An 11,364-nucleotide genomic window follows, 5' to 3' on the forward strand; every position below is an offset into this window, starting at 1 on the left:
CTCTAAAAACTAAAGCTGAGTATTTGGTTCTGCATTTTGTTTAATATTAGAAGGAGCAATCGGCTGGTTTGACTGAGAAATCAGTTTTTTAAGGAAATACAATATTACAGCTACAACAATCAAAATCTCAAGGGAAAGTAGTATGTCGATTAGACTTTGCCATAAGTTCCATGGGATGAGCCATTTCAGAGAGACAAGGAATTCTGTATTTACAAGTTTGGTCATGGAGCTGATGAACCAGTTGTTAAGTAAGTTGAAGAACAATGTTTGTACTGTAAAAAGAACAATGTATTCACCAAAAAGCCCAAAAAACCAGTTGTTAACTAAGTTGTGAACTGGCTATAACCCCATATTTCTAAAGTAAACATGTGGGAATCAGGACAAGGCCAAAGCTTTCTCCAGATTTCCCTTAATCCTAATCTAGGCAGTTGTTCCCTAAAGGAAAGGAGATTTAGAAACAGCTCTCTTAGCCAGGACCTTAGGGCCCTGTTGCTAAGATTTAAAACAGCTGTGTTCTTTTTAACTTAAGGAGAAATTAAAATGTTTTTTACTCACACACTCTTGCAGCTGTGTTTTGAAGTCAAGTTAGCACATTTAAAAAGACTGACTAATTTGAGCAAGTAATTAAGAGAGAAAGGAAGGAGATTTCACAGAAATTTGAGGGTTTTCGTTACAACCAACGTGGTCAGCCAAAACTGTAAATGTAAAAACTGTAATGCCAAAACTGTAAAGGTTTTGGCCAAACTGGTAAAGATAATTTTTAGTGTTTTGACTTAAAATCTAAATAAATGGTTGCCATGGGAAATTCCCAAATATGAAAAATACCCAAGTCAGCTGGGGATTTATGGAGATTTTAATTAATATAAATGAAGGAATTAAGGGAAGGAGGGAGAGAGAGAGAGAGAGAGAGAGAGAGAGAGAGAGAGAGAGAGAGAGAGAGAGAGAGAGAGAGAGAGAGAGAGAGAATAGCCAAGCAGTAGAAAAGGGCCTAGGTCAAAATGGTCTAGGCCTGAGCCTAAGGGAGAGTGAGTCAGTCTTTATCACTCACCACAAGATCATCTCCAAGAAGCTGTCTGAGGGGGAATCCTCCAGGATGAATTCCAGTTCTCCACTGAACTCAAAACTCCTGAACCGAGTTCAGCCTCTATCTCAAGGCAATTGTGAACTCAATTCAATTGTGTACTCCATTCAAATGTCCCTTACTTCAACTCTGAACTCCAACTCACTCCAACTAACTTTTACAACTCAAATTCAATAATCCCTTGAATTCCTCTTACCCCTTCCTTTTAAAGAAATTTCCTCTTATGTCACCTCCCCTAAATTTTCACGGCTACCAATCACAGTAGATGCTTTTTCCCAGGACTGCCCATTCTTAGTTCTCATCTTCTTTGGTTCTCACCTTCTCTGGTTAGATTAAATCCTCTGAGTACTTCACATCTCTTTTGTTAAGCTTGCCTTTTCTAAGTTGCTTGACCTTTTAGGTACTAATTTAACCTTTATAGGTACTTAGCACCCTTTTTTTTAAAAACCCTTACCTTCTATCTTGGAGTCAATACTGTATATTGGCTCCAAGGCAGAAGAGTGGGAAGGGATAGGCAATGGGGGTCAAGTGACTTGCCCAGGGTCACACAGTTAGGAAGTGGCTGAGGTCAGATTTGAACCTAAGACCTCCCGTCTCTAGGCTTGGTTCTCAATCCACTGAGCTACCCAGCTGCCCCCTTAGCACCCTTTTGTATTAGATCTAAAAATAAACCTAGCTTAAGGTTCTAGCTTCACTATAAGTATGAGTTGGGGACTTTTCATTGCTCAATCAGGAGTTTGCAACTTTATCTTCCCCTAAGGCACTGTTTGAGTAGGGTGGAGTAATTTTAAAAGTTCTCAATACATTCCTGATCAAGTACCTCCATTGTTAAAAATGGGGAATAGCTTAATCAAATCTTCTAAAGTAGAGTCTGAGTAGTTTTAAGATTCACATTTTCCAATTTTTTGCCACCACAAAGATTGCAGCTATGAATATTCTTGTACAAGTCTTTTTTGTTATCTCTTTGGTTTACAAACCCAGCAGTGCTATGGCAGGATAAAAGGGCAGGCAGTCTTTTAACACCTTTTGGGCATAGTTACAAATTGCCATCCAGAATGGCTGGATCAATTCACTATTCAACCAGCCATTCCAATGAGAGCTGTTTTCTCAAAATTCCACTGGGCTCTTCAAGACTATGGTTTCAAGTGTGGACACTCTTAAAGGGTTGGGGGCCAGACCTTCTCTGTGCTTTGGTTTCCTCCTGTAATTGATGAGAGTCAGATTATTAATCCTGACATGTACTTTAAGTCTCTGTGCTATGAATTTTGATGATAGGAGGTGGTGGCATTTAAGGATGTGGCTGTGGACTTCACGAAGGAGGAGTGGTGCCTCTTGACCCCTCCCCAAAAGGAGCTGTACAAGGAGGTGATGCTGGAGAATGCTCAGAACCTGCTCTCTGTGGGTAAGGACAATTCTCCTTTGAAAATGAGTGTGGAATTCAATAAAATATTTTCCTAAGTAGTAGGCAACATTTGGACCATTTATCAGTTATGAGGAAGGGGAAAATGCTAATTTCCTGAGTCTAAGAAAGAGGGACCTTCTGGTGCCTAGTTTTCCTAGAAAGAAAAAACTTTGTGTTCTTTTTGTATATTTGTGTAATGGGAACTTGGAGGTTTCCTTTGATGCTCCTGAAATTTTCTGTCATCAACTCTAAGGAGCTTCAGATCAAAAATTAAATCCATGTTCAAAAATTTCATGAAACTAATATCATATATTATTTGGTCTCACCTTTACCTGAATCTGCATTTTGCCTCCCAAACAAATCTCTGAAAATTGTACAGGCAGGTTTTCCTTATAACTTCTTCATCTTTAGGATGGATGTTGTGTTTGGAATATTTTTTCTCTTTAATAAGCATAAACTTTTAGCTCATAGATTCTAAGTGTCCCTAGTAGAGCAGATTTGGCCTTAATCTTCCTTCCTTTTGCCCTAAACCTCCAGCACAGCTGATGAGAAATAGAAGGAAGGAAGGAAGCATTTATAATGACCTGGTCTTGGCCAGGTGCTCTGCCAGGGGTTTTCTTTATATTATTTCACTTCTTCCATACAATTATTCCCATTTTACAGTTGAGGAAATAGAGATTAGATGAAGAGTTGTTCCGAGGCACACACATAGTCACTGTGTGTGGTCAGTTATAAACTGAATTCTTGACTCAAACCTCAGGTCTCTACCCACTGCACTTCTATTTTGTAATAATGGGAAACTGGAATGAGTCCATCGTCCTACAAAAGAAATGAACCAGAACCAAATTGTCTTTTTTTTTCAAATTTTTAAATTTTTCTGTAATACTGTACAACCCTTACCTTCTGCCTTAGAATCATTACTGTGTATTGGTTCTAAGGCACAAGAGTGGTAAGAGCTAGGCAATGGGGGTTAAGGGACTTGCCCAGGGTCACAGAGCTAGGAAGTGTCTGAAGCCGTATTTGAACCTAGAACCTCTGGTCTCTAGACTGGACTCTCAATCCACTGAACCACCCAGCTGCCCCCAGAAGCAAGTTGTCTAATTCCACGTTGTTTTCATGATCCTCTCGCCCCCTCCTCTGCTTCAAAAGAAATGCTGTGGAAACGGGCTCGGGAGTCCTTGCAAGCATCCTGCTTATAGTCCTCGGTCATTGTCTACAGTAAGAGACGAGCTGAGAAACAGAGTTGGGACCAATGAGGGTTTGTGGAGTCGCCCAGCAGAAGAAGCAGAAACTCCCCAAATGGGAAGTTCACAAGGTTTAGAAGAGTTTCAGGGAGTGGAGAGCGTGGGGCGATGGGACAAGAGCTGATCCCTCGAGCTCCCATCCAGAACAATGACCCTTTTACCCAGCTTGTGCTCAGGAGTTTCTGCCAGAATAGAACCGCACAGGGTGGGGGGTGGGCAGAGCAGTGGCTGTTGCTCCTTACAGATCCCCCCGCAGACTCATGTGCCAGCCCCATGGAGGGAGGCTCTAAATGGAGTAACCGGATCCGCGCGCCTTTCCCTAAAGAAGGCTTCTCTCCCTCCTCCCCTGCCCAGGGCTTGCAGTTTCCAGAGGAGACGTGATCTCTTATTTTGAGCAAAGGGAAGCCCCGTGGATGCTGGAGCAAGAAGACCTGGGAATCGGCTGTCCAGGTGAGTGAGGGAAACAGAGCTATGTGAGAGCTGAGCTGAGCAGATCTCTGCATGCCGCAGGGAGGCACGGGCGAGGCTTGAGGGCGCGAAGGCCTGCCTTGGGGCTCTTTTCCGGATCTGTTAGCAGTGGCTTCCTGGGCGCGTCACGGCATCCCTGAGCCTGAGTTTCCTGTCAGTAAGGGGAAGGCGCTGGGACCCGTCTGTGGCCTCATGAGAAGTCCTCGTTTAGGGTCGAAGAGCCTGACACTGCAGCGGGGGGTTAGCAAGAACCGTGTGCGAGAGCTTGCTACGTGCCCGGTCCTGGCCTCGGCTATACCAGACAGAAAGCCGTGCCGTGGGCACCCCTGCTCACCCTCTGCTGGGCCCGCGGCACGCCCTCCAGATACGCACTCCATCGCAGCGGGTGAAGAGAGGGAAGGCTCGCAAGGGAAGGCGTGCCAGAGAAGTCTTCCTTGGGAAGGTGGCCTGCAGCTTGGAGAGCTCTAGTGTGAGGATATTGGGCTCAACAAGGAAAATGCCTTGGCAAAGCGAACTGCAAATGGCCATCTCTGGCACTCTAGCCCTGAAACCGTGGACACACACTGGACAGTCTCCCAAGGCGAGAGACGCGGCTTTATTGGTTCTGATAGAAAAGGAGTCGTCTCATTCGTGTGGGAAATGCTGAAAAGGAAAGAGAAATAGAGGTCCTGGAAGAAGGGATAGCCCGGGTTTAGATGGGGGAGTGGGATGGGGGGCGCCCATGTAAAGGCATTTCCTTTAGCTAGGAGGAGAGTGACCTTTTTCTCTGATACGAGGCCAAAGAGGAGACGGAGGCATCTGAGTTGTGTAAGATCTGGAGAATGAGGGAGCTCTTCACCCATGTCCAACTTCTTAACAGTGGAAAACGTGAGCAAGTTCTCAGCTCAGGTGTCAGCACTGGGTGGGAGTAAGCCATAAAGGAGAGTTGGAGACCAAGGAAAAGATTTAGAAAAGATGCTGTGGGGTGAATGGCAAAGGGAATCAGTGAGAGATGCCAAAGTGGGGACCCAGCTGAGAGTTAGAGGGGACCCCGGGAGCTGTTTCCTGGTGTTCATTCTCTCCCTTCCACAGCACATGAGTAGGAATGAAGACTGCATAAATCACCAGCCCCAGGCTCTTTCCTGATCTCTGGGCTCAGGCTTTGTCTTGTTCTGGAGAACTGGGGGACCAGGTCCCCTCCGTTTAGGGAGACGGCAGCCTAGAAAGAAATATCTGTGATCAGCATTGGTCTGCCTTAGTTCCAACAGAATGACTCAGTTGCCCACGAGAAATAAGAGGAAGAAAGAGCCAGAAGCAGGGCTGGGGCCAGAGCATGCACTTGCCTTCCAGGAGAGAGACCGGAATGCAAGGATGCTGACAGAGCCTGGGCCTCTCAGAAGCCCTGGGCCCAGTCAGTAAACATGGATTCAATATAAAATATGTTCTAGGGATAACTCTTGAGAAGACGAAGGAAGGACAAAACCAGCTCACCATCCAGGATCCCAACGTGGAGGTGGTTTAAAAAGAAGCAACAGCCATCCTACCCAAACTTATTTATCTATTTAGTGCCATACCCATTGAACTCCCAAAAAATTTCTTTACTGATTTAGAAAAAAACATAACAAAGTTCATTTGGAAGAACAAAAGATCAAGGATATCCAGGGAAATAATGAAAAAAAAATGCAAAGGAAGGTGGCCTTGTAGTCCCAGATCTCAAACTGTACTATAAAGCAGTGGTCATCAAAACAATTTGGTATTGGCTAAGAGACAGAAAGGAGGATCAGTGGAATAGACTGGGGGTAAGTGACCTCAGCAAGACAGTCTATGATAAACCCAAAGATCCCAGTTCTTTCAGTAGTGTTTTCACTACTATGGCTGTATTGTTATTTGTAGCTGGATATGCCTCTATCCACCTAGTCAGACGATCCACGATTACAAGTGCATATTTGTATCCCTTGTCACTGGGCATATTAATGTAGTCAATCCTCAAACATTGGAAAGGTGTGTATAACTTAAAAGGTCTGCCTCCCAATGCCTTGTTCTTGAAATGACTTTGATTGAATTTCCTACATATATCACATGCCTGACAAACTCTAATAGTATTTGTAGATATCCTCCGGGCTGTCCAAAATCTCCTGATGTCATCTAAAATGAATTGAACTCTGTAATGACCTTTGGAGTGAATCACATTACATAGATGTTGATAAAGTTTTCTGGGCAGTATGGGCTTTCCTCCTTCTGCTAGTCATAATTCTTTCACTAATTTGGCTCCTAGATGTTTTTTGCATGACTGAATCTCATCTCTGTAGTACACTTTAGTAATATCATGCTTTTTCACCAGAGAAAGATTCAGAACACAGTAAGGTCCAAATTCTGGCTGCATATCTCACTGTTATGTCAGCTCTTCCTGGGATATGTTGTCCTTGCCAGAAGTGTGTGCTTTGCAATGTATCACAGCTACTTCACTTAGAAAGTCTAGTGATGCTATTAGGTGGGATATGAGATCTTTATATGCAATTTACTTCCCAGCTGATATTACAAAACCTCTGTTTTTCCATGTATAAGCATTAGCACACACGGTTGTAAAAGCATAATTTGAAACTTTATGCACATTTGTTCTTTTGCCTTTTGCTAATTAAAGTGCCACCAAGAGAGCTTTTAATGCATCTGCGTATAACTCAATTTCTGGATCACTAAGAGGTGTATCTTTTAGGTCATCCCTCGGTTTGTGTATCATTTCTATTACTTGAGAGCAGTCATGTAGTGGTTCTTCTCCTAAAGGCAAATCAGGAATCAGAGTTGCTGGGTTTAGAGGTGCACATCTGTGAATGGTCAGATTATAATTTCCTAGCAAAATGATTTCATACTGAGATAGCCTAGCAGATGTGAATGCATGCCTACTCTGTGACCTTAAGTTTTTCAATTTGGTGAGCAGAATATACATGTAGCTCACATCCCAGTACTATGTCATTTGCTTTTTTCACCATGAGGGAGGCTGCAGCTATACTCCTCAAGCAATGTACCATTCCCTGTGCTATCTTATTTATTTAGAATTGTACTGTAAAACGCTACAGGTCTCCAATTCAGTCCTAGGTATTGTGCTACAATACCAGAAACTATGCCCTGAGCTTCATGAACATATAGACAGAACTCTTTGTTATAATTTGGTATCCCTAATGCCTGGGTTGTTAGAATTGTCTGTTTCAACTTTGGTCTTAGCTGCTAGGATTTGGATCAAGTCACTCAACCATGCATTCTGATGTCATGATCTGAGATAGGAATAATGACAACCTTACCAAAATCACAAAGAGCCAATGTGATGCTATGTGAGGCTCTTTGATAATTAAATTGTTCTTTAGATTTGAATTAAATGCATGTTCAAATGATGGATTGTACCAATTTAAGTTGGAAGGCTTTTCTTCTTACTTGAGGAAATGGGATATAAAGCAATTTTGTTCTGACAGTGGAATAAAGGAGATGTATATGTGGTTCTGTGCATATGTTTTACTGTTTGTTTCTTTTAGAAGGGAAGATCAGACCCAAAATGAAGGCAACTCCAACAGAAGTGAACCTCCCTGTGGAAGAAACGGGCCAACAAAGATTCGTGAGTGGTGGACCAGATAGCTTAGCTTATAGAGAATTTGGTGTTCAATCTCAAAATTCACCCCTTATTGAACATCAAAGAATGCACACTGAGGAAAAATCTAGTGAGCATAATCAGTGTGGAAACACTATGCACAGTGCCAGTCTTACTGTATATCAGAGAATCTACAATGGGGAGAAACCTTATGAATGCAAGCAGTGTGGAAAGACATTCAATTGGAACTCCAGTCTTACTAAACATCAGAGAATCCACAGTGGGGAGAAACCTTATGAATGCAAGCAGTGTGGAAAGACATTCAGTCAGAGCTCCAGTCTTGCTGTACATCAGAGAATCCACACTGGGGAGAAACCTTATGAATGCAAGCAGTGTGGAAAGACATTCAAGTGGAACTCCAGTCTTACTAAACATCAGAGAATCCACAGTGGGGAGAAACCTTATGAATGCAAGCAGTGTGGAAAGACATTCAATCAGAGCTCCCATCTTTCTTTACATCAGAGAATCCACAGTGGGGAGAAACCTTATGAATGCAAGCAGTGTGGAAAGACATTCAGTCAGAGCTTCCGTCTTGTTTATCATCAAAGAATCCACACTGGGGAGAAACTTTATGAATGCAAGCAGTGTGGAAAGACATTCATGGACAGCTCCTGTCTTACTGTACATCAGAGAATTCATAGTGGGGAGAAACCTTATGAATGCAAGCAGTGTGGAAAGACATTCAGTTGGAGTTCCAGTCTTATTAAACATCAGCGAATCCACACTGGGGAGAAACCTTATGAATGCAAGCAGTGTGGAAAGACTTTCAGGGACAGCTCGTATCTTGCTGTACATCAGAGAATCCACACTGGAGAGAAACCTTATGAATGCAAGCAGTGTGGAAAGACATTCAATCAGAGCTCCCATCTTGTTTATCATCAGAGAATCCACAGTGGAGAGAAACCTTATGAATGCAATCAGTGTGGAAAGACATTCAGGGACAGCTCGTATCTTGCTGTACACCAGAGAATCCACACTGGGGAGAAACCTTATGAATGCAAGCAGTGTGAAAAGACATTCAGGGAAAGTTACAGTCTTGCTTGTCATCAGAGAATCCACACTGGGGATAAACCTTATGAATGCAAGGAATGTGGAAAGACATTCAATCGGAGCTCCCATCTTGCTGAACATCAGAGAATCCACAGTGGGGAGAAACCTTATGAATGCAATCAGTGTGGAAAGGCATTCAGTCGGAGCTCCCATCTTGCTGCACATCAGAGAATCCACAGTGGGGAGAAACCTTATGAATGCAATCAGTGTCAAAAGACATTCAGGGACAGCTCATATCTTGCTGTACATCAACGAATCCACACTGGGGAGAAACCTTATGAATGCAGTCAGTGTGGAAAGACATTCAGGGATGGCTCGTATCTTGCTGTACATCAGAGAATCCACACTGGGGAGAAACCTTATGAATGCAATCAGTGTGGAAAGACATTCAGTCATAGCTCCAGTCTTGCTGTACATCAGAGAATCCACACTGGGGAGAAACCTTATAAATGCAATCAGTGTAGAAAGACATTCAGTCATAGCTCCAGTCTTTCTGCACATCAGAGAATTCACAGTGGGGAGAAACCTTATGAATGCAATCAGTGTGGAAAGACATTCAGTCAGAGCTCCCATCTTGCTTGTCATCAAAGAATCCACACTGGGGAGAAACATTATGAATGCAATCATGGTGAAAAGACATTCAGACTGAGATTTTAACTCACTGCACATCAAAGAATCCACACTGGTGTGGCAAAAATTTGTCACACCAATACAAAACCTCCAAGATAATTAGGTTTATTGAGAGGAGGCCAAACTCCCATTAATGATGGGATGATCTTACAACAGGGTTTTGTGGGCTTCTTTGGAACTTTGGGTTTTCAGGCTTAAGGTCAAAAAGCTTTTTTATTTTCTTGGCTAATGTTTATAATTCATATGAAGCAAACTATATTATCTTTGTTATAATCATAAAAGCTATTACTATTGTAATCATAAAAGGGGGTTAGGGAATTTCAGATTCACACTGGTAAGAAATTTTATGGTAAAAAACAGTCAATGTAGAAAGACATTCAGTCGGAGCTCTAATCTTGCTATTATATAATTCAAATTTGCTCCCCAGAACTCTTTCCCAACTTTTCACAATATTTGTTCTTAAGTTATGTGCTAATGTAGGGAGGATATATTTTTGTGTGCTCTGCCCTCTTGCTCTTTTCCCAGGAACATAGTTTGTGGAGGTGGGGTGAGTACAAAGCAGGAGAATTTCACTCATGTGGCTTTTACACAGGCTTTTACTTTTGTTCTTTAATTTCTTCTACTTTAACTGGTTATTAATAAACTTTATAAAATATAATACTTGGAGTTTTTTATATTAATTCAAATCTAACACTATACATCATAGAATCCACACAAATGAAAAACCTTATGAAAGCAAGCAATGTCGAAAGATATTCAGACAGAGCTCTCCATCTTGGTTAACAATAACCACACAGCCTCCTCCAGAAACTAATCTCTCCAGAATCCAGGAAAGGAGTCAGCCTTTTCACTCACCCATGTTGTAATCCAAAGGGGAAGCTCTAAGAGCAGCCTTACCAAATACTATAATCCCAGGTTCATGTTGAAGAAGGTCCTCCACTAGCCTCCAGAGCAGTGATGGGCAACCTTTTGAACTTGGTGCGTCAAATTTCACCAAAAAACTGAGCATAGCTTAGGTGGTGTGTCACTTTGAGGGGAAAAACCATAATTTTGGGATATTTATAGTTTAAATAACAAAAATGTATAATTGTGATAAACCAAAAACTAATTATTTAAATTACCTTAGTGACTTCTTTGTTCATCTGTCAGTTTCTTTTGTTGCTCTTGATATTATTTAACTTCTGTGGGGTGCTATGAACTAAGATAAGCTAGGGAGAGGGGGAATTCTTTAACTAAACTGCCTATTAGTGACTTTTTTGCTGAATTTCATTGGCTAATTCTTCAATTGAAGGTTGGTATTTTGTACACTTCAAGACCAAGCAAGTACTACTAACTTCATCTGTCAATCTGTTTCTTTTGTTTGTTTTGATATTATTTAACTCTGAGAATAAGATCTCACAAAAGTACATAGGGGTAAAAATTGTGAGTAAAGCCATTGCTATATTTTTCAGGGTGCTAAGTGTCTGGTAATTGGTTCCAAGCACTCCAAATTTCCTGTTCATAGTGACACTCTTCTTTCTTCTCCAAGTAGCACCTTTCCAGATTCTCAAGCTTTAACCTCAAGTCCACAAACACCTGAGCCCAGATGCTATCTTGAAATTCTGCAAGTTGCATCTCCAAATCATCCATTTGCATCCATTGGAAACCATTTAATTCCAAACTACTGTCGACTATTAACCCAGGCTGGGCTAATTATCCCTCATCCAGAGAGGGGTGGGGTGAATAACCATACAGCCTCCTCCAGAAACTAATCTCTCCAGAAGCCAGGAAAGGAGTCAGTCTTTTCACTCACCCACATGGTAGTCCAAAGGGGAAGCTCCAAGAGCAGTCTTACAAAATGCTAGAGTCCCAGGTCCACTCAGAAGAAGGTCCT

General features: G+C 42.1%; 1 protein-coding gene across 3 annotated transcripts in view; it reads left to right on the plus strand.

Moving 5' to 3' along the window:
* LOC100617613 (zinc finger protein 420-like) overlaps window positions 1–10,149 on the plus strand; it is a 45,283-nt gene extending 35,134 nt beyond the window's left edge. For 2 of the 3 annotated variants that reach the window (XM_056814876.1, XM_056814875.1), the window contains 3 exons: window positions 2,357–2,483; window positions 4,082–4,177; window positions 7,699–10,149. In XM_056814876.1, coding sequence (XP_056670854.1) covers window positions 2,357–2,483; window positions 4,082–4,177; window positions 7,699–9,518 — 2,043 coding nt within the window. In that variant the 3' untranslated portion in view covers window positions 9,519–10,149. The other variant, XM_056814878.1, reaches the window with a different exon arrangement.
* Window positions 10,150–11,364: the final 1,215 nt, after the last annotated feature.

Source organism: Monodelphis domestica, chromosome 2 (assembly GCF_027887165.1).
Source record: "Monodelphis domestica isolate mMonDom1 chromosome 2, mMonDom1.pri, whole genome shotgun sequence".
Classification (NCBI taxonomy): domain Eukaryota; kingdom Metazoa; phylum Chordata; class Mammalia; order Didelphimorphia; family Didelphidae; genus Monodelphis; species Monodelphis domestica.